The 24,478-nt window shown below is 47.8% G+C and overlaps 1 protein-coding gene across 2 annotated transcripts in view; it reads left to right on the top strand.

Annotated features, from left to right (window-relative positions):
- TAOK1 (TAO kinase 1) overlaps positions 1-24,478 on the top strand; it is a 1,246,355-nt gene that overhangs the window by 224,097 nt on the left and 997,780 nt on the right. For both annotated transcript variants that reach the window (XM_086955104.1, XM_086955103.1), the window contains exon 3: positions 1,003-1,074. In XM_086955104.1, the coding sequence (XP_086811230.1) occupies positions 1,003-1,074 (72 nt within the window). The remainder of the gene's footprint in view (positions 1-1,002; positions 1,075-24,478) is intronic.

The following is a 24,478-nucleotide window of genomic DNA, read 5'->3' as shown; positions in this document are numbered from 1 at the left end:
ATTTACAGTAGAAGTCCCCACCCGGTCACAACCGGTGACGATTGTCGCGCAGCTGGGCATTCCGCCGATTCCCGGAATGCATGTGGTTGATCGGATCTCATGGGGTGGGGGCTTTGATCAGTTGTGGATCCTTTGATGGGGGAGGCTTCCTACTGTATGGGGGCAATAAGCAGCATCCGCAGGGCCAGGTGGCGGCCTGGGAACGAGCAGGACAATCGGGCACAGAGGAAAGGGGGTTTATCAAAGGATACGGGATCATGAAAGGAATGGAGGGAGGTGTTGAGCTGGGAACAGGATGGGGTTCCGAGGCAGGGTTGCGCTGAAGAGGGGTTTATGGCCCAAGCATGTGAGAGCGGGGGCTGTCAGCGTGCGGGGGATGTTTGCGAGGTTAGGAGAGAGAGAGAGAGAGACGCGCTGGCTATCGGCAGTGGGCAGAGAGGCCATGGCATTCAAAATGGCTACCACGCGTACGAATGAGCCTAAAATGGGGCAAGATGGCGCCGATAATGTTGATGTCGCAAACTAGATTTTAACACTAGTGCACAAATAGTTTTGAAGTTGGATCTCCTGAATATTGGCTATGTAGAGCTGGATTACTTTGACATCTGATTTAAAGATGACCGTAGATGATGGGCCACCTGCTGAGCAGTGACAAGGATTTCCTCGGATACAGCTGCGGAGAGTCTCAGGCAGGCAAGAGTGAGTTTCACCACGTGAGGAAATATTATGGAGGCACAGTTACCATGATGAGAAAATATGCAAGCATGACAGTTTATTATGGAACCTATTTGATGGACATTCACCACCTAACAAGTGTCCATACTGATCCTCTAACATTGCTAGAGCCAAAATGTTGAGCCTTCCAAAACGTGGTACAAAATGTTTATAACTTTCCTTTTCATTGATGGGGACAATGTGATTTAGAACACTGTAATGAGTTTACCTGCTATTAAATAAATTATTGAGGAGCAGTCTTGACTTTTGAGTTTTTTTGTCTGACAGGCTCGTGATTCACGCACCAATGAGGTGGTTGCTATCAAGAAAATGTCATACAGTGGAAAGCAGTCCACAGAGGTATGTACAATCCTTCTTTAACTTTTACACTTTTAATGTGTGATCTACTGTGCAGTAGGTATTGGGTGCTAAACTCAGTGTAAGATTGGCCCAAGAGTTATAGCTAACTAAGACCGATTTAGATTTTTGCTTTAGGAGGGACAGCTCTTTAAGAAAGTATTCATTGTTGGAGACCTTATCAAAATCTACCATTCATAAGCTGATTTAAAGCACTAGGAAGTTGATCACTGTTTGAATTGAGGCAGAAGTCGGCGTTGGAGAAACCTTGGAAATATTTCTAAGAGTCTGATTTTCATTATACATATCAGTCAGTTGGTGATAGAGATTGTGTAATTGGCGTTATGTGTACGTTTCTGATGAAAAGCCTGTTTTTGATTTGCTTGTAACTATGGCCATTTGATTGATCAGTATGGAACTTTTCAATCAAATAACAGAGGGTCGGAAAGGAGGAAAGAAATAATTTCACATTCTAATTCCTATAGGAAACTTTGTTTGCTACAGCAAAAACACTTAATGGAATTGCACGAAACTTAGCAACAAACTAGAATTCTACGCACGAATGGCGTTTGACTTGGTGGAGTGGCCTTTTCTTTTTGCGGTCCTCCAACACATGGGCTTTGGACCAAAATTCTGTGCGTGGATCCGCTTACTGTACACACGGCCAATGGCGCAGGTGGTGGTTAATGGCTATCTGCCGAAAGAATTCCCGCTGGGGAGAGGGACAAGACAGGGGTGTCCACTGTGACCCCTGCTCTTTGCGATAGTGTTAGAGCTACTGGCGGCATGGATTAGGCAGGATCTCATGCTACGAGGAATATGGTGGGCGATTGGCTGGGAGGATCATATTTGGTTTTATGCGGATGACATCCTGTTATATTTGACGTCCCCTGCACGCTCCATTGATTGCTTATTAGATATATGTGCTGCATATGGGCGGATGTCTGGATACACCATCAATTGGGACAAGTCATTGTTATAAGTCCTGCAGGGTCCCCCGCTACGATTGCCGGAGGGGTGCGCTCTGCGAATAGTCACAATTGGGTTTAAGTACTTGGGAGGTATTTGTAACGCACCATCATGCACAATTCACGGAAATTAACCTGACTCAACCCCTAGCGAGATTCAAGAAAGACGTCAAACATTGGCGCACGTTACTTTTAACACTCCTGGGCCTGAGCTGCACTCTTTAAAATGGTGGCACTCCCAAGGTTTCTATACGCGCTGCAGAATACTCTGTCCCCTCGGCATATTTTGAAGCAATTACTGCAGAGGTGAAGACGCTGCTACAGGATGGGAAAGCACCCAGCATAGCACTTCATTAACTCACTAGGAGTTAGTACGACGGCAGGCTTGCTCTCCCTGACATCAAAGCATACTATTGGGCTTCCCAGCTCGTCACGATTAATCACTGGCTTCTTGTTCCTCAGGAGGACCCAGCGTTCCGGCTGGATAGACATCTTCTAGCACCGGCTGGGATCATAAGCGCCTTATACAATTAAAAGAAGAGGCACAATATTACAGGACCAACACTACATACAATACATGCTACTATGGGATACAAAGAAGCTCGGGATGCTGGGCAAGACAAAGGGGTTCCGCAATTGGGACTCAATAGGTATATCAACAGTTGGGGACTTTTGGCAGAAAGGGGGAGTGGTTCCCTTTGATCATTTACAGGCCACCTATGGCCTAGCGGAGACAGAACGGTTCCGTTACATGCAGGTTCGGCACGCATTGCAGTCCCTATTGCCACCAGATACGAATCCTGAGGAATCCTCTCTGTTGGAGGATAGACTCCTGACAGATCACCTTCAAAAGAAGGTAATTTCGTTGACATATAAGAAAATAGTCAATAATAGGCCTGACCCCACAGAGACCTTGAAGGCTAGGTGGGAGTGCGAGGTAGGAGACATTGACGAGGCGGATTGGAGGGAGGTACTAGCTTCCCATAGGGAAGCTGTTATTCCATCAAGGCTTAGACTAGTGCAATTGAAAATTCTGCACCGCACATACTACACTAGTACACTTCTACATAGGATAGGGAGGGCGGACACACCACTCTGTCTTGGACACTGCGAGGAGGCAAGGACGTTTTACCATACCATCTGGAATTGCCCTAAAATTGTTGGGTATTGGATGAGGACGCTCTCCCAAGTCACGCGAGTCATTGTATTGCCAGACTCGAGGTGTTGCCTACTAAATATATGGGAACCAACAGACTTAAACACAATTGCCAGAGACTGGGTAACCTTCGGCATGACAGTAGCGAAACGGAACATCGCATAATGCTGGGTGTCAAGGATTAGCCCCACTTACTCATTTGTGCAAGGATGTGGACCTGGCGATGATCGCAGAAAGATCAGTCTATATACATCGAGGCTGTCCGAAAAAATGGGAGAAGGTCTGGGGAGGTTGGAACGATTACCGGGGAGGCATATGCGAACCCCAGCCTCCCGAGGACTCTGATTCGGATGTGAGTGTTTGAAAAATTGGTACTGTACGACTTATTAAAATGCATTCCCACGGATGGAGGGGGATCCGGAAAGGGGGGCAGACGAGCTGTGATTTTTGAGGAATGTATAGACAATTATGCGACTAGTATAATGATGTACCTGCATGACATGTTCAATATGCTGTCATTGGAATGCTCTACGAATTGTTTCAATAAAAATTGTTAAAAAAAAAAATAGAATTCTGCTCTGAACGCCTTTCTCAGTTTAGTATAAACTTAATATAAACTTGCTTAGTAGTTACAAAAAGATGTTGACTATTAGTTTACGTTAGTGAGCCCAGTTTCTTGAACATCGTACTGGTAAAAGGAGTTCTCTATAGGGATAAATGTTGAAATAACGTAATTCTACAACAATGATATTATTTCTTCTCATTGAGAAACAAGTCTGTTTGATCATTGTATTTAAACTTCTTTCTTCATTGCCCAGGATAGAGCAAGCAGAATACCCAAAGCTTAAGGAAACAAGGCATTAGCCAACTTAGCTAAACAAGACAGTGTTGATATACAGAAATACAAAAATATACATGTTCGAGGCATGTGGGCTGCTGAATTCATATCTGTGCATAGATCGTCGCCTAGTGTTTGGTCCGGATGATTGTACATTGTTGTCCTGGAAGAGTCTTCGAAGTATCACGAGATAGGTGGCTCCTCCCCTGGACTACAGTGCGCATGGGCATCGACTCCATCCTCAGATTGTTTTTTTCCGCCATTGGGTTCGGATGTGTATTGGTTCCCTCTAGTCGGAATCGATAAAAAACTTTCTTAAGGCCAAAAGGTCTTTAGTTTTCTTCGTCGGTATAGTTTTGCGTTCGGTGCCTAACTCTTCCAGCTCGGTTCCGAGCCGGGTTCCATACACCCGCATGCTTTCGGCACGGAAGGTCAAGTCGACGCCACAGACCATATCGACTGTTTATCATGGACCGAAGTCCCTTCAAGAGATGTCCCGTCTGCAACTCAAAGTATCCCCACATCGACGTCCACCCGGTGTGCAACAAGTGTCTGTCGCCGGACCATGACTAAGCCAGTTGCATGGCTTGTTCCCGCTTCAGGTCCAAGAAGATGCTTAAGCATCGACGCGCTGCGCACCAGGAGGCCCAGCAGACTGCACCGGCGCCTGCGGACATTTTCGATGCCGGGGATGTCGAGGAAGAAGCTAACCGGGACGTCGGTGATAACCTGTCGAATCCCGCGTCAGACGTCGACTACGACGCGGACGCCGAAATGTTCGAGGCTGAAGAAGTCGTCGACGAGGTAGGGGACGACGACGGGGCCTTTGGGGCCATGGAGGATAGCTCGGACGAAGAGCTACCTCACACTGGGGCCGTACCGATTCATAAGGCTCAGGTCGAGGGATCGCCACTAGGCCTTACCCAAGATCTTACACTGGGTTCTACGGCCCCGCCTTCGGGCTCGGCCATGGACATTGTCATTGAGCCGCTCCCTGGAAAATCGAAACCGAAAGTGAAACATACGGTCTCGACACAAGCAACAGCACTGGTGCCCGCCTCGAAACCGAAAGTGCGCATTACTTTGGTCGGATCCAAGGCCTCGGAGCCCTCGGCGCCGAAGAAGCAGAAGGGTGCTGTCGAAACAAAGGCTGCAGTCAAGGGCGTTGAGACGAAGTCTGCCGCGCCGAAGACTAAAGTTAAGGTGGTCGAGCCGAGTAAATCGGCGCCGAAGGCGGTCGACACCAACAAGGGCCTCGGTGACCCGAAGGTTCTCGAGACTCCGCGTCAACATGACAAGGCCAAAAGCGGCGTACCCCGAGATTCCACTCCTGGTGGGGCCTCGAAGGATCCTGTCGACTCGGCGGGCCCGTCCGCCGCTTTCAACAAGCAAGTGACGGACTCCCTACAGCGCATCAAGGAGAAGGCCTCAGCTGTCGGCCCAAGAGATCCTCCACCTTCGAAGCCGGTCGAGAAACCTCACAAGGCGTTGACGCCCATTCACTTCACGTTAACGCCAAAAGTGGCGACGAAGGCTTTCACCCCTAAAGTGGTCGCCAGCGTCCCCGAGAAGGTGTCCTCAGTGCCGAAGTCGTCGACGGTGGTTTCCTCCTTGAAGCATCAGCAATCTTCAGTAGAAGATCAACAAGAACATTTTATTGATGCCGAAACGGGCAGGCTTTCCCTCCACAAGCGGAAAATTGCCCCGGAACAACCTATGGAGTCCTACAAGATTCCTCTGAAAAGAAAGAAGGACTCTGCTTCCACTCCTGTCCTTGTGGAACCACTTTCTCCACAGCCTCATGATGTCTCGCCCACTTACTCTGATGTGGACGCTGGGGAGGGCGATAATGAGGATGAGTACAGATATCCTGTCTATACAGACCCTGATGATACCAAAGAGCCCTGGGCTGCTGGTGCTGACCCAGGTGATCCTCATCCTGGACAAGACACTCAACTTTATTCTGTGAAGACATCCCCTACAGAGGATTCAGCAGCGTTCAATGCCCTCATTGAAAGGGCGGCTAAAAATCACAATGTCCAGCTCCATGCTGACCCTATTGACGTCGATTTCCTTTTTGATACCTTTTCAGTCTCAGAGAGAACTGTAAAAACTCTGCCTATGTTGAAAGGTGTCTTAAAACACGCTGGGGAGATCTTTAAAGAACCTACAAGAGCCAGGGTGATAAACCCTATGATCGAGAAAGTATAAACCAGCGCCTACTGATCCTACCTACATTAAAGGACAATTGCCTCTGGACTCTCTTGTTGTCTCGAATGCCAGGAAGAGGGCTAATTCTCAGACAACAGGTAATGCTCCTCCCCCAGACAAGGAATCTAAGGTGTTTGAGGCATCAGGGAAGAGAGTGGCAGCACAAGCGGCCAATATATGGCGCATTTCCAATACGCAAGCGCTTCTAGCGAGGTATGACAGGGCACACTATGACACACTGGAGACCCTGTTGCCACAACTGCCAGATGAATACAAGGAGGCAGCTGACATGCTTATTCAAGAGGGGAAGCTGATCTCTAATGCTTCGATTAAATGTGCACTGGACGCGTCTGACACCGCAGCCAGGGCTGTCAATACTAGTGTCATGCTGAGACGACATGCCTGGCTGAGAATCTCTGGTTTTAAGCCAGAAATCCAGACCACCATCCTTAATCAAACAGTAAATTCAAATCACCTGTTTGGCCCAGAAGTTGACACCACCTTAGAAAAGATTAAGAAGGACACTGAAACTGCTAAGTCCATGGGTGCCTTACAGTCCCAGCAGTTCAGGGGTGGGTCTTTTAGTCGCTCAAGCACTAGAGGCTTTTCCAGAGGCCAGCTCTCCCAAATCACGCAATACTACAAAGGCAACACACAGTCCACATACACCAACAAAAGTCGAGGTGGATATCGTGGAAACAGCGTTAAAGGCAGGGGTCGTGAAAACAACAACTCCAGATCCTCTGCCACCAGCAAACAGTGACGCCTTGTCACTGCCCCCCGACCACACAACACCGGTCTGGGGGAGACTTCAGCAGTTCCTGCCGGTCTGGAGAACCATCACCACAGACAGGTGGATCAGACCGATTATACAGTACGGTTATTGTCTGGAGTTAACATCCACACCACCCAACATACCCCCAGACACCGTCCTATGTCCGCCGAGCATTTGCACTTATTGCAGCAGGAAGTCCTAGTCATGCTGCAAAAAGGGGCAATAGAGCTCGTGCCTGTGCAGGAAAGAGGCACAGGAGTTTACTCCCTGTACTTCTTGATACCAAAAAAGGACGCGTCCCTCAGACCCATACTGGACCTCAGACCCCTCAACCAGTACATCCTATCGGAGCACTTCCATATGCTGACCCTGCATCAAGTACTCCTGTTTCTCAGTCAGGGGGATTTTCTCGCAACTTTAGACCTAAAGGATGCGTATTTTCACATCCCACTGCACCCGTCACACAGAAAATACCTCCGGTTCACCATCCAATACCAACACTACCAGTTCAAGGTTTTGCCTTTCGGAGTCACCACGGCACCCAGGGTGTTTACAAAGTGCCTGGCGACAGTGGCGGCGCACCTAAGGAGACAGAACATTCACGTCTACCCTTATCTGGACGACTGGCTCATTCAGGCGAAGTCAGCCCAGCAGTGTGCCGCTCACGTGTCGCACACCATTCACCTCCTTCACGATCTGGGATTCTCACTGAATTACCCAAAGTCCCACCTCCAGCCTGCCCACATACGGCAGTATCTGGGTGCGACGATACACACTCTGGCAGCCACAGCACAGCCACATTCAGTGAGGGTCAGCAGCATTCAATCGCTGATACAACGATTCAAGCCCCAACACTCTCTTCCAGCGAGAGTGTTCATGCAGTGGATAGGCATGATGACCTCCTGCATCTCCATAGTCCCGCACGCGAGACTACATATGCGTCCGCTTCAGGAGTGCCTAGCACGTCAGTGGACTCAGGCTCACGGGCAGTTGAAAGACCTAGTGTTGGTGAGCGGTCGGGCATACAACTCTCTGCATTGGTGGAATCCACAAAACCTTTGCAAGGGACGACCGTTCCAAGAACCTGTGCCACAGATCATCCTGACAACGGACGCTTCTCTCCAGGGATGGGGAGCTCATGTACTCCATTACACTGTGCAGGGACTATGGACGCAACAGCAACGGAAAATGCACATCAATGTTCTGGAACTGATGGCAATCTTCATGGCACTAAAGGCTTTCAAAGTACATCTGTGCAACAAGGTCGTGTTGATCCGGACGGACAACATGACGGCCATGTACTACATTCAGAAGCAGGGAGGGACACACTCTCCGCAGCTGTCTCATCGCTCAGAGCATGTGGAAGTGGGCCATTCAAAGGAACATATTCCTCATGGCACAACACCTCCCGGGCAAGGACAATCAGATGGCCGACCTGCTCAGCAGGTACAGCCACCAAATGCACGAGGGGGAGATACATCCGTCGGTACTCCACCCGTACTTCCAAAAGTGGGGTCATCCAGAGATAGACCTGTTCGCCACAAGGGAGAACGCAAAATGCCAAAGCTTCGCCGCCAGGTTTCCACACCCACACCCACAGTCGCAGGGCAATGCAATATGGATGAACTGGTCAGGCAAATTTGCGTACGCTTTTCCCCCAGCACCTCTGATACCGCTGGTGGCACGCAAGGTCAGGCAGCACTTGATGACTCTCATCCTGGTTGCTCCAACGTGGGCTCGCCAACCATGGTACACCACCTTTCTAGAACTGTCCGTGGTACCGCATCAAAGGCTACGCCTCACACCCAGCCTTCTGACGCAGAGCCATGGCGACATTCAGCATCCAGATCCGCAACAGCTCAACCTGGCGATCTGGCTCCTGAGGACTTAGAGTTTGGCTACCTAAAATTGCCTCCTGACTGTATGGACATCATCCGGGAGGCGAGAAAGCCCACCATAAGAGCATGCTATGCGGCAAAGTGGAAGCGGTTTGTCATTTATTGTGCAGACCACAACATTAACCCGCTAGATGCATCTATTCAGAACATCATTTGTTATCTTTTCCATCTGTACAAATGTAACTTGGCCTATGCTTCCATTCGCATACATCTATCCGCAATGGCTGCTTATCTCCAAAACAGGCAGCACCTCTCACGTTTCAGGGTGCCTGCCATTAAGGCCTTTCTAGAAGGACTCAAGCGAGTCATTCCTCCACGGACTCCACCAGCTCCGGAGTGGAACCTCAATGTGGTCCTCACCCGGCTGATGGGTCCCCCCTTTGAACCACTGCATTCCTGCGAGATTCAATTCTTGACATGGAAAGTAGCTTTCCTTATAGCGATTACATCACTGCGACGAGTTAGTGAGCTCCAGGCACTAACTATCCAAGAGCCATTTCTTCAAATTCATTCTAACCGGGTGGTGCTTTGCACTAACCCTAAATTCCTTCCTAAGGTAGTGTCTCAATTCCATATTAACCAAACTATTGAATTACCTGTGTTCTTCCAAAATCCTGAGTCATTGGCGGAGAGAATGCTCCACACCCTTGACGTCAAAAGGGCCCTGATGTATTACATTGATAGGACCAAGGATTTTAGGAAAACTAAACAACACAAAGGTAACCCCATTTCCAAAGCTGGTATAGCTAGGTGGATCTTTAAATGTATTCAGATCTGCTATCTGAAAGCCAAGCGTACTCACCGTTCCACCGAGGGCCCACTCCACCAGAAAGTTGGGGGCCTCCATGGCTTTCCTTGGAAATATTCCTTTGGAAGACCTATGTAGAGCAGCCACATGGTCTACCACACACACATTTACAAAGCATTATTGTGTTGATGTGCACTCCAAACAGCAGGCAGCTGTAGGGCATGCTGTTCTAAAAACACTTTTCCAAACTGCTGCAGCTGGCACGGGCGGCCGCCGTTAATGGGGGGACTGCTATGTATTCTATGCACAGATATGAATTCAGCAGCCCACATGCCTCGAACCGAATATGCTACTTACCAGTTTGCATCTGTTCTTGGCATGTAGGGCTGCTGACATTCATATCGCCCGCCCTCCTCACCGGCGCCTGTAGCAGCTGCAGAATTCACATATACTTCTAGCATGGTTATCATTTACTTAGTTTCACTCCATCTTGGCCACAATGGCTAAAAACAATCTGAGGATGGAGTCGATGCCCATGCGCACTGTAGTCCAGGGGAGGAGCCACCTATCTCGTGATACTTCGAAGACTCTTCCAGGACAACAATGGGCAATCATCCGGACCCAACACTAGGCGGCGATCTATGCACAGATATGAATGTCAGCAGCCCTACATGCCAAGAACAGATGCATACTGGTAAGTAGCATATTCGTTCTTCATCAAGATGATTTTCAAATTTGTCAGTAGTACATTCCGTGTCTATCATTCATCCAAAAGCATGATGGGTGTCTATATAAATATTTAGTCCATAGTCGACCCGCAGTATCTCGTAGCCCAATAGGGAGTAGACGAAGAACTCCTTTTTTTTTTTTTTTTTTTTTTTACTTTCTCCTTGTGAGAAAACCTTTTTGTAGTGGTTTCTCTTTTTGCAAGAATTTGTCTGTTGAAAGCCCAACACCTTTAGGCCAACAGGGATTTTACCACCACATCAGGAGATGGAAATGCTAGGTACTACTTTCCTAAAGCATAAACATACACATTCCCATGTTTAAAAAAAAAAGGGAGATCCTGTCCGAAAACCACACCATGTGGCCTATTATACCTTTACCAAAAAAACTTAAAATAAGCTCTTGCCCATGTTACCACCTCATGTTGTGTAATCTTGTGGATGTTGCATCAGCATGAGCAGCCTATCAACTCTAAAACCAGGTGAAGGTGAGAAACACCTTGCTGGGCGAGTCCCACAGACTTTGCTGATCTGCAACTCCGCATTGTTTCTGGAAACACATCTGTTGCATTTGCCAAGGCTTTTTGGTAGTCCTGCTGGCCACTGACCGTCCTGCATTCCTCTGCCGGTGTGGGATAGCTTGTGGATGGCTCCTGTGTTCCTGCAAAGTCTCCTAGGCTCCACAGCTGCATCTTCAAGACCACCGTGCTACAGCAAAGTACCTCGGACAAGGGCTGGCATTGTGCTCCTGCTGCTCATGGACAGCTCCGGATGGTTTGGACTCTGTCCCCTTTTTTTGCAGGTACTCCTTGTCCAGAATCCACGTCTGGTTCCACCTACCTGGTTCACGAGACTCAGTACCAGCTGGACATCCGAGGTTCTCCATTGATGTCAACGGGCAGTTCTGACGCCTCTTTGCACCTATGCACCCGGGATCCCTGGTGTAGGTATCCTGGTTCTTTGTATATCCACGGATGGGGGTTTCCTCCAACCTCCCTGGTTCCAACAGGTTTCCTCAGTGTGCTCTGGGAAGAGTCCTGAAAGAGTAAAACTCCAACCGTGACTTCTCCCGTTAGCTAATGGACATTGACACGGGATATCAACTCTGCACACTGGCACCTAGCAACTATTGCTTACCTGTGGCTGTTCTGTGCTCCCCCTATTCCCTAGTTCATTGGGTGTTAGTCTTGGTTTGGTACTCAACTCGCATTCCATATATTTAGTATATGGTTTGCCCCCTCCATAGGGACCCATGTGTTTTATGTGCTTTACCTATTTTGAAGTATATTTTGTGTATTGATATTTCCGGGCAGACAAAATTCAGTTGCTGCTGCTGAAACTGACCGGAATTGTAATTGATCAAGTCTCTTGATTTTTAAAACCAGCACAGATTTTATTTCACTGTTTTTACTTATTATACTCTCATTTTGTAACCCACATTGCTGCTCTTTACTCGTATTTGCACTTTCTGCTCGTATTGTTGAGTTCTGCGTTTACTCAGTATTCTTTTAACTGAAAACCCTCACTGCTGCTCCTTACTCGCATTTTGCACTTTCTGCTTGGACTGTTGAGATCATGCTTGCATCCCAGTCCACCACGGGTTTTCCCCGATTGTTGTGGAGGGTGCCAGCGTTTCTGAGTCTCGGTTTCCTGTTGCTGGGGGTTGAGCAGAGTGGTTAGCACTTTAGTGCTCGTAACCTATATAATTAGTATGCCTCCTCGTCGTGCAGCGAACGCACGCAGCGGGTGCGCCAAAGGCAAGCCCGTCTGCGTCCATCCACGGCGGCCGGTGCCAGGAGCCATACACTATGCCCATTTTCTCACCTATTCGGCATCAGACCTGAAGCGGCTGCAGGGCAATTGGCCTGTCAATATTGAAACCTGGGCTAAAGCTGATAAGGCGGGGATCCAGTCACACAGGGAGACCTTCCCATACATTTACTATAGCTGCCGAGAGCCTTCTATCGATGTAAAGGGCCAGGCAGACTTAATCTTTCCTGAGCGACCGAAGGGGGGAGGACTTACTATGATTTACTTGAATACCCTCTCAATGGTGAAACATCAGCTCGAGATTTTCCAGCTTTTAGATGCTGATAAACCAGATATCCTCCTCCTTTCCGAAACACGGCTCACTGCCGAGCCCATTCTGGATATCTTAGTAGCAGTCCCTGACGGCTACTACATTCTTCAGGCCAACAGATCCACGGGTAAAGTTGGGGGAGGGGTTGCAGCTATCATTCATCGAAAACACCACTTTACTTCACTTCACTTTACCACCACTACAGTCGACACCTGCCCGCACACCAACGATCCCCCCTAAGCCCCACCCATCCCCCCTTACCCACCTCCCTAAACCCGACCCCACACCGCATATCTGACTGCTAACAGAGATCCACTTACATCTCGCGCCCCTGAACACATCACCAACTGTATCGATCATATCATAGAGCTCATAGGCTCACACACCTACTCCATCATTTACCCCCCCAAACTCTCTAAAAACGCAGCTAAACGTTTTAAACACAATCTTATAAAACACCACCCTGAAACCCCCATCGCAGATCCCTACTTCTCAATATACAACGGGCACACAACCAATGACATCATTTTCTTCTCGAAACGAAGAGCGCAATGGAGGAATGCACTCCTAACCCTAGTCACAATCTCTTCCACCATGGCCTATTTATCTATATTGCCCCCTCCCAACTTTTCCAAGCGACTGCAACCATCACCATATATAATAATGGAACCATCCTCATGCAATCCACAGATCGTAATCTAAACCTCCTAGATAACATCTTCCCTATTTTCAAAGAGCATGTGTCCAAACCCCAAACGGCCACTCAGACTACTCCCTTCGCTAATACTCAAAATAGCCCACAGTTCACCCATGCTGACAACAACAACACCCCTTTCCGACCATTACCAGCATATGACCCATATGCCACCCTCCCCACCCCCTCCTGGCTACCCCCTACACTAACACACTTCAAACCACCTCCCCAAACCCACCCGACAACCCTTTATCTCCACTACACACTCAAATATCTCAATGAAGACCCATTCCATCACCCTTACGCCTGAAATCCAGATAACTCACCTACCCAACATAGCTACAGCTTCCTATGCACCCCCAGTAAATATTGAACACCCCTTACCTACAATAACAGAGGCCCTTTGGCTAACACCCTACCTTCCATGACCAACACTCACGCTACCTCAACCTTGCTGAACATCAACACTCATAGTAAGCACTTCCTCCAACCTAGACCATCACCCGTACTTCAGATGTTAAGACATAATAAAACACCCCGGTACCACATAGAAGAAATGCGGTTCTCCGATAACACCTTGGCCCCCAGTTTTCTTCTTAAAACTACATCCCACACATCCACCCCCACAGTCCACCTTCCCACATCCACAATTCTTTCCACACCCACACCCACATCCCAGCCATCCACAGCCCACTCATCACACATACTCACACCTGCAGCACCCCCACCATCCCAATGCAGTTTCCCCAAACCACATACCAGACCAGACTTCACTGAATGCACCGACACCCATAACACAGCCCCATACCCCACTCGTATCCACCCCGACAGCCCATTCATCTCACACATTCACACCCCTCCCAACCCCACTCACACCGGCCACAAACCTCACACCAGACCAGACTTTATTGCATGCATCTACATCCATGCCCATAACACAGCCTGATACCCCACTCGTACCCGCACAAAACCCCAGACTTGATGAGATCATGATCTCATTAAATCAAATTAAAGAAGAACTCCAATCTCTCAATGATTGTTTCTCGAGACAATCTTGGGGAGCTACAGCCACAAGACATCTCAAATCTAGCTGGTCAAGGAACCAATTACCAACCAACGCGAATCTCCATCGCCCCACCTGGCCCTCAATCCCCTCCTATAATAACTCTTCCCGACCAATCAGAAGCTCCAATCCGCGCTCGGAGAATGATTTACTCTCTCTGGTGCGTTCATATGATTCCACCCCCATGAAACCGCCTCATCGCTGATCCTTACTATCCCCCCAATCTGCATTGAACCACTAAAACAAACACTAGAGGAGTCCTAGATAATAGCCTCAGAAGAATCCCAATCACCCAGGAACCTACCGCAATCCTCATCTCGCCCAAACTTAAATGTATACTCCTAAACTGCAGATCGGCCTCTAGACATGCTGCAGACATAGCCGATCTCATCCTCACTCAAGAACCAGACATGATAATGCTAACTGAAACCTGGCTAAAGGAATCCTCCACGCCAATCATTGATATTCTAGTACCACCTAATTGCAACATCATCAGACTAGACAGAACTGATCAGTCGGAGGAGGTATCGCCTACATACATCGTAGTAATATTTCAGTAAACAAAGCCATTTCCCCTGCATTCCTGTCCTGTGAATACATATGTTTTGACATCACCAGTAATGGCAAACCCATCTGCTCACCGAACACTTCATGGACCTGGTATCCTCGAACACGGGTCGACCAAATACTCAAATATTCCTTGGAGACTTCAATCTCCACTGGGATGATCACAATGATACAGTGGTTAACAGTCTCAAGAACTTCCTAGTTGACCTAGACCTAACCCAATTCTGCAACTCCCCCACTCACAATAAAGGTTCGATCCTTGACCTAATAATCTCTAAAAGAGACTCCATTCAACTAGATTCGATCCAACCGTGTGATTGGTCAGACCATCACATTATCACCTTCGCCATTAAGTAAACTGAAACTCAACTCCGCTCAATCCACAAGACCAAAAGTGTGGAAGAGACCTGAAAAAAATCAAGCCAAACACTCTGCCATCCTCCTGTTACAACCGACTGTTACCCCCTGCCGGGTCTTCCGATGTACATGATCTCACCAATCATTACCTCTCTGCCATGACCTCGATAATAAATGAGGTAGCACCTCTTCAATTAAAAAGACCCTCTATAAAAGATTCCAAACCTTGGTACAACTGAATACTCAATGAGGACAGGCGTTCACTCAGAACTTCTAAACGTGCTTGGAGATCGATACCATCCACCAATCACCTCAAAACTCTCATAACAAAGAGAAATGCATACTTCCGAAAGATCGAGCGCACCAAAGCTGACTTTTTCAGCTTATGACTTAATCAAGCAAGAAATCGTCCCCAAAACTTTTCAAACTTATCAAAACCCAATTGAAGGAGGCACCTCATCGTCCACAAAACATGACGTACCCGCAGCCAAACTGCAAAGAGTTTACCACCTTCTTCACTCTGAAGACCGACACCATCAAGAACGACCTCCTAATTGATCTAGCCTTACACGCGAGACCGCATCCACAAACCCCCCCCCCGCCCCCCCCCCCCCCCAGCACTCCCAACTGCATCATGCCAACTCGCATCAAAGCCTAACCGAAAAAACGAGGCAGTTTGGTCTTCATTTACCACCTACTCCGAAGAAAACTTTGGCAAAATTCTCAGTGCCCTGAACCCGGCCAATCACTTCAGTGACCGCTTCCTGCAAATGCATTCAAAGACCTTACTACTCTGCTTCTACCTCTCTGGTACAAGATCATAAACAGTTCACTTCAACAAGATTGCATCACAGATTGCCTCAAAGTAGGCCAAGTATCACCCATACTAAAGAAGCTCATGGCCAACCATACGGACCTAAACAACTATTGCCCTATTTCCAATATTCCCACCTTGGCCAAGCTCCTGGAAAAATGTGTGCATCTACAACTAACCTAGCATATCGATCACTTTGACCTCCTTAACAAACACCAATCAGGCTTCCGGGCAGGTCATAGCACCGAATCTGCGCATGACACACATAATTGATGACGCACTGCAAATCCTCAGTCAAAATGGTTCCTGTTTACTCATCCTTCTAGACCTCTCCTCAGCCTTCGATACGGTCAAACAGGAGAACCTATTAAACCTCCTGGAACATAGAATGGGTTTATCAGGGACAGTACTAAGTTGGTTTACCTCATTTCTCCAAAATCGGACACAACAATTCAAAGTCAATAAATCCCTGTCCAAGCCAGTCCCAGTGACTTTGGGAGTCCCACAAGGGTCCTCACTATCCCCTTCACTGTTTAATCTCTGCATGGAACCACTCACCGAAATTCTACAAGTCTCTAACGTTCAACATCACATGTACGCAGACGACACACAACTATACCTTAAGATCCACACCCTAGAGGACATCAAATTGCTTAATACAACGCTTAGAAGCACCCAAGCCTGGCTGGCAGAAAATCATCTCAAACTGAATGCCCTAAAGACTGAATTCCTTCTAATAGCTCCACCTGCCGAATCCCCAAAAGGCAAAATTGAATCAAACACATTACGGCACTCAACGTGCAACCCACCATTGTGGACTCACTAGGAATAATACTGGACAGCAACCTTAACATGAAAAAAACTATCAGCAGTGCTACAAGGGGAGCTACATCCAGATACACACACTGCGGAAGCTGAAACCTTTCCTACCATGCAATGACTTCAAGCAAGCAGTACAAGCTCTAATCATTCCTAGAGTAGAATACGGATGTCTCTCTCTATGTGGCCTACCCAAAGCTTCAACGGCTCCATTACAAGCCTCAATCAATGCAGCAACAAGGCTCATAACTGGTTCTAAACGAAGTTCCCACATTTCCCCGGATCTACAATCCCTAAACTGGCTACCCTTGGAAGCCAGAATTCATCTGAAAATAGCTTGCATGACACACAAAGCCATGCATCACAATGCACCTAGATATGTGGCACAGAAGCTGACGATCTCGGGTGGGATCAGACCCTCAAGAAATGCAGAAAAACTACTTCTGAAACCACAAAAATTCAATAAGAAAAAAACATAGAACCGAACCTTCTCTGGGATGGCACCTAGAATTTGGAATGCCTTACCCCCAGAAACCAGACTCAACCCTTCCACTGCCTCTTTTAAAAAGGAAGTAAAAGCCATCCTCATGGCCAAATTCACATGAATATGGTCCATAGTAATCCACAACCCGAACGGGATAAAGACCCTTGTAAGCAACCTTTGCATCATATCATCCCCATGTCTCACACTACGAGACAGACTGTATATTGCTTCTTACTTGTTTGCTTTACAATACGCCCCTGTACATATGTTTTGATTTGCTCTTCTTTTTTTGATGTATAAGTAACATTTATTGATTGTATAGCGCTCCGATATCCGCCAGGATCTTGTTCGCGCTCTATAAAACTTTCTAAATAAAATAAATAAATAAAATAGGGATCACAGGCATACCCTTGGCCGATAGCCTCACACTGAAATTTGAATCCCCCCAGTCCTCTTTTATGTGTGCTTTACTTTATAGACCCCCTCACCAAATGCCTGCTTTCGCCAATTGCTAGGTGAAATGATCTCCCATTTAGTAATTAATCATGCCGGAGTCCTTATAATTGGAGATTTTAACTATTGGCCTAACGATGCACGGTAGAGTAGTGGTTCTCTAGAACTAACAGACCACTTTTTGGGAATGAATTGTACTCAGCATGTGAATACAGCTACTCATATAAAGGGGGCACGTTTTAGACCAATTTTGGACATCCAATTTGGAAATCTGTTATTAATCTCCCCATGTACATGGTCGGATCATTACTTTATCACATTCACTATTTCCTGTGTTCCCCCAATTAAAATTCCCCAGTTAGGAAATCATTTGGCTAGAAAGTGGAATCATGCCAATAATGGCGAATTCTGCTCATTATTATTTTTTTAATTCTTTTTATTTCAACAAACATAAGGGAAGGTCAGCACAATCAGAATTTCATTTGTCACATAGGCATCATTGGAAAACACAGTAGATACAGCAATTGTCCGGTCACATAGGCATCATTGGAAAACACAGTAGATACAGCAATTGTCCGGTATTAGGCATTTCGAAGCACTATAGGTATAGCAGCAATTTACAGTGTAATTAGGTAGTCAATGGATGTGATACAGGGGGGCTCACACAGGGTACCTCGATACTCATTCCAGTTGGACCACACCGCCACCCATTTCCAGGGGCAGCCCAAGCCACGTACACTGTCTTTTCTTGGAGCATGCACCAATCCATATCCTTTTTCCAGGAATTGAGAGTTGGAGGAGTCACTGCCGCCCCACAGCCTAGCAATATTGTGTTTCGCGATCGCCAATCCCAGGGTCACCCAAAGTCTCTGCCTCAATGGCAAATCAGTGGGCTCCCAGATGTTCAAAAGGCATCTCTTCGCCTCCAACCACAGCTCCACCCCCCACACCTCTTGCATACAGTCGTGCACCCGTTTCCAATAGGTCAGCAACACAGGGCATTCCCACAGTATATGAAAGAATGTTCCCACCTCCCCACACCCCCTCCTGCAGAGACCATCCTCACTGCAGCCCATCAGCATCAACCTGGTCCCAGATACATAAACCGGATGGAGTATCTTTAACTGGATCAATCTGAGCCTGGCTGATATTGCTACCTGCTTGGGGGATGCTAGCGCGCCTCTCCACTCCTCTTCATCTATCTCTAGTCCATCTGCCTCCCATTTTCTCTTTAGAGTGAGCAGTGGATCAGGGGAATGGTTAATAAGCTTCTTATATGTGAGGGAAATGGCGCATTCAGGGAGGTGGCCATCCAACAGTCTGTCCTCCAGGGGGGAGGATTCTGGGGGCAGAGTCCCCGCCGGGATGTGAGTTTGAAGGGAGTGCCGAACCTGTAGGTATCTGAAATATTCGGTTGGTGCCAGATCATACGTACTTTGGAGTGAGTCAAAGTGTACAACACCGTTAGGGCCCCACAAGTCTTTGATGTGTGAAATTCCAATTAAGCCTTGCAAACTCATGGACGATCTCACTGGGCTCCGTGAGAATGGCTCCTGACTCAGTTCGAAGCTCAGCGACAACTCTCTGTGCCTGCTGCTTTTTGTCTAACCAGGCTATGAGCTTGCCTGCCTTGTCCCCTTGATCATAGACCTTGCCTTCCCTACCTCTCGCCAGCGTCTTTGCGGCGTCAGTGGCAAGGACCTTATACTGCGCCGCCTTGAGCACCATTCGATGCACGAGTCCTGGATCGCCTCCAGAGATCAGATTCAACAGTCAGCACTTGCGCCTCCCGCTCTTTACGACGGCCAGCAAGCGCAGAAAGGACTTCCCCCCCCCTGAGTACGGTCTTAAAGGCCTCCCACAATACCACTGAGGATTCCACCGTGCCCTTGTTGTTCTCAAAGTACTGGTCAATTGAGAGAGTGAGTAGCTTTTCGGTCTCCTCACTGTGGAGGTACTAAGCGTTGATCGGCGCCACGCATCCCTCCCTCTGATTACCAACAGTGAGGTGAGTCCACAACAGGGAGTGGTCCTAGATGCCCCTTGTTAGGTATGTGACTTTCTGAATGGTAGTGCCCTGGTGCATTGGCGCTAGGATGTAGTCTGTGCGAAAAGGAGCGGTGTGGGCCTGAAAAGAAAGTAAATTTTTGTGCGATGGGTGTCGGAGACGCCAAAGGTCCAGGAGGCCGAATGCCTCCAGGAAATCAGATAACCACATGTGCCATGGCGCTATGTTCCTAGGTGGGTGTATGTCCGAATCCCCCGAGACTACAGCATTAAAGTCCCCTCCTATCAGTAATTGCCCCTCCGGGAGGGAAAGGAGAAGCCTGCCCAAGTTCTGGAACGATTGGGTTTGAAGGCCCGCCGGAATGTATGTGGTGACAAGGTTGAGCCTGCACCCCTCCCACCTCCTCGAGACCGCCGCAAAGCGTCCCAGAGGGTCGGAATCCGTGTGGTCAATGACTAGGGGAAAGTTCCGGCGGGTAAGGATCCCCACTCCCCGGGAGCCGGATGTAAAGCCAGCGTGGATCCCCAACGAGTACCCCCATCTATTCAACGCATGGCACGTATTCCATAACAAGTGGGTCTCCTGCAGGAGTACCACGTCAGGGAGGGGCCGCTTAACGAATTATAGTAAGATAGTCCTTTTGAGCTTGTCCCCCAGCCCATTAACATTCCAACTCAGGATTTTAATACTCTTATCCCACTTCATAGCCATCCAAACATTCCTTTAAAAAAAAAAAAATTATTGGAAATTTTGATACAATTTTACCCCATCACCCCCCACCCCCCTCCTGCAGAGGACATTTCCATTTCTTTACCTTTACTGGCAGGAACAGACATTATGAAACAAATCACTTAAAATAACACTTCAAAGAGAAAATAAATATAAAGAATACAAAGGAAAATAAGGAAGAAACAAAATTCTAAATAGACCATAGGGGTAAGCAGTGGGCAATAAGCGAGAACATATAGGAATAACACAGACGGGTCTCTACCTAAAAAAAAGAAAAAAAACTTTTTTTTTATTTAACCCACCCCTTCCCTCCATTTATTAATTGGGGCCCATATCTGCTGCTCCTTTACTCTCCCTTTCCCCCCCCGCCTGGCATAGATCGCGTTTTCTAAATTACAGCTATGCAGCAGCCTGGCTACCCATTGCTGCATCGATGGTGGTTTTCTATCTTTCCAGGCTGTCGCTATACACAGACAGAAGCCTGCCATAGCTACAAATAAAAAATATTCTTGGCTCCGGCAAGCAGTCTCGCTTGAGACCCCTAACATAAGTAGCTCTGGGGTTAGCCTAGCTTGCAGTTTCAATGCCCTATCCAAAAATACCTCCATAGCTTCTATTAAAGGTTGCAGATCTGGACAGGTAGCAAACATATGCATTATATCAGCCTCATTGCTATCACACCTGGGGCAAGTAATTCCCTGCGTCCCCCCCCCCATTGATTAATTTTTGCAGGGGTATAGTACAGTGTGTACAGAGTTTTGTAATGCTGTGCTTGCAAAGTTGACGAACAAAGAATTTCACATCCATACTTTAAAGATTTCTCAAACACCCCCGCTCTATCCCCAATCTGTTTATCCATTTCAGCTCTACCTTTTCTAGATCATCATCTCTATTCTTAATTAATTCTGCATACAATCTGACAATTGTACAGTCTTGTCCCTCCTCAATAATCTGCAATATTAAATTATTATCAAAACCTCTAGCTCCACCTGTCTTATCTGACAAACTTCTTGCCTGCAGATATTTAAAGAAACTTCTTGAGCTCAGCCCAAATACCCCTTGAAGTACAGAGAATTGAAGCATACCCTCAGAGCCCATAATGTCCCCCACCTTCTTAATCCCGAGCCTTACCCACTCCCCGAAGATAACATCCCCAAATATATCCTGTGGGAGAATGGGATTCCTCGCCAATCTAGTATGGGCAGTGAATCTACCCAGGCCAAAGCTGCTCTTAAACGCCTTCCAGATCTTGTATGCGGGCCTTGACTGTTTTAGATTCGTTTTTTTATAGAAGCTCGGCTCCGTTTGTTTCAGAAGGACCTTCTCTGCCTCCCCTCCTAAAATCAAACCATAAATCTCATTAGACCCTGTATGTTGTATTGCTTCCATTTCAGCCCTTCCCAGAAGACTTGATATTTGCTGTAACGCTGCTGCCCAATAGTACAACTTTAGATCGGGCATGGCCCAGCCCCCTCGTTCCCGTGGTAGCGACATAAATCTCAGCGCCCTCCTGGTTTTTCCGTGGGCCCAAATAAAACGATTAAACATTTGCTCTATTAATCTAAACCAACCAGCATTAAAAAATAAGGGAATTGACCTAAATAAATACAAAAACTTTGGGAGGAGGTTCATTTTAACAAAATTCACTCGGCCTACTATTGACATATGGATATTATGTACCCTATCCAAATCTCTTTTAGCCTTACTTCTTATTGGGCTAATATTTATTTCAACCAACTGGTCTAGGTTTGCAGTGATGGATACTCCCAGATACACCCCCTCTGTCACCACCTGGGAGTCTGTGCATTCTGTTCTTATATTGTGTATAATTTGTGTCTTTGCGTACCCTGCAACCCGTCCAAACTTATCTGCCTCAGATTCTATCTCCCTGATGGCCTCGGTTGGCGTTGGTGTAATAACTGCCAAGTCATCCGCATACGCTAATACTTTACGTGGACCCATCTTTGTTACCAGAGGTTGTATCTGTGCATTATGTTCTAGCTTATCAATTAGTGGGTCAATATACAACGCGAACAACAAGGGGGAGCACAGACACCCCTGCCTGGTGCCTCGCGAGATTTCAATAGATCTTGACCGTTCCGCGTTCACCCTTATACATGCCGTTGGATTCTTATACAATGATTGTATCGATTTTCAAAAACCTTTCACCACATCCTACTTTCTTCATTACTGCCCACAAGAACTCCCAAACCACGCGATCGAAAGCCTTCTCAGCGTCTAATAGGACGACTGCCATGGTCCCCCTACCCTCTCTTGTGCCATCCCCTGGGCATCAAATAAGGTAATTACTTTTCTAATGTGTTGTCGTCCGCCTATTTGGGATAAACCCATGCTGGTTCCTGCTAACAAGTCCTCCAATTACACCAATCACAGGGGGACCTCGTATTTGTCCAGCTTGTTAGTTTGGACTGTTGCGGCGTTTTTCGGCTTCATGCTTGTAGCTTGCCTGCACCCTGGTATGCCTCCTGGGTCCCGTCACCCTTCAGCGCTAGTGGAAAGTAGCGAGGCGGCTGGACCCTTCCTCCTGGGCGGCCACCCCCTTCGGCTGGCAGGCCTTGTGGCTCCAACACCCTCCGGCGGTCCCTTGTTGCGGCAGGTGATAGGTATCCCAGTCTCTCACGCTTAGCCCTCCATGGGCTCACGCTCGCCACTGGTATCGTGCCCGCAGGGCAGTGTCGTGTCCCTTCAGGGCCAGGGTGTAGACAGGCCCCAGTATTCCTGTCGGCCCGACTGTCCGCGCCTCAAATTCTTCTGTGCTGAGCGCCTCTGATGATGTTTGACACCTCCAGGCCCCCCAATATGGGTAGCTAGCCCCTCCTCGCCTCCGTGCCACAGACTCAAGGGCTGGATACTGTCCACACAAATCAATAGGCAGTGAAGGGGGTGTATTCACCCCAGGGCCCTTGTTGCAGTTGTAGTCTCTGAGGCGCTGTTACCAATCGGGCCTCAGCGCAATATTTCGTCCCCAGGAGAGGCCTCCAGTATAGCACAGCGTCAATAATGACCGCGGGAGCGTGCCAGCCGTTAGGCCGCCTCCCTCGTGATCTGCAACATTGAGGCTCCCAGTCCCAAGCAAGGCCCTGGCAGGATGGTAGGGTGTCCCAGGGGATCCGCTCACCGCAGGACAGTGGGCCGTTGTAGCGGGCCTCGCAGCGCCTGCCCGATGCAGACTCTCGCGGGATTGCACCCGCCTAGTAGGCCTCAGGCCGGGAACTTGCGTAGTATCTCAGGCCACCGGAAGGCTCCAGCAACTACGCCGGGCCCGCTAGTCAGGGACGCCTTTCTCCTCGTCGGCGGCGCTCCCCGCAACCAGAGCAGGTGTCGCCGTCCGCAGCGGGCGCCCTTTGTAGTGTCCCTTGGTGCAGGATAGTGACGGATTTTGCAGGGGAAACGCTCCGCTCCGGCAGAGCTCCTCTTTTAGGCAGCCATCTTCGCTGGCGCCAAGCCACGCCCCCCAATTCTGCTCATTATTAATCGCCACTGCGCCTACTGAACAGGAGTCCCTCTGCAATCAGGCAATAAGCATCAAGAATTGGCTTGAAGCTGCCAGTGATCGCATTGCTCCTTTTAAGAAAATAAAGATGAAGTGACTTCAAGACGCCCAATGCTGGTTTTCTTACGACCTAAAATTAAAGTAAGTAGCCTTAAGGCAAGCGGAACGTAGTAGGAGACACGATTATTCTTTAGATAAAAGGTCATTTATATAACTTGGCTCAAAGGATACAAAAATGCCATCCTCCAGACCAGGCGTAAAAAGATTAGCCATTTATTGGTTGAATAGACTGAATGAATTAATTTGAAGTCTATTTTTCCCTTTTTTGAACTGCCTACATTCAACTGTAGTTCATTGATTTATGATTGTCATCAAGTTTATACTTTTGACTCTGGTCTTTATGGAATTACGGATGATTTTTTCTTCGTAGTATGAATATTTGAGTGTATATATATCAGAGCAATTCACTTTGTATAATACAACTAGTTATGTGTATGTGTTTGTGT

Source organism: Lissotriton vulgaris, chromosome 2_1, assembly GCF_964263255.1.
Source record: "Lissotriton vulgaris chromosome 2_1, aLisVul1.2, whole genome shotgun sequence".
NCBI classification, from domain to species: domain Eukaryota; kingdom Metazoa; phylum Chordata; class Amphibia; order Caudata; family Salamandridae; genus Lissotriton; species Lissotriton vulgaris.
Note: the sequence above shows the minus strand (reverse complement) of the source record. Positions and strands in the feature narration are given on the sequence as shown.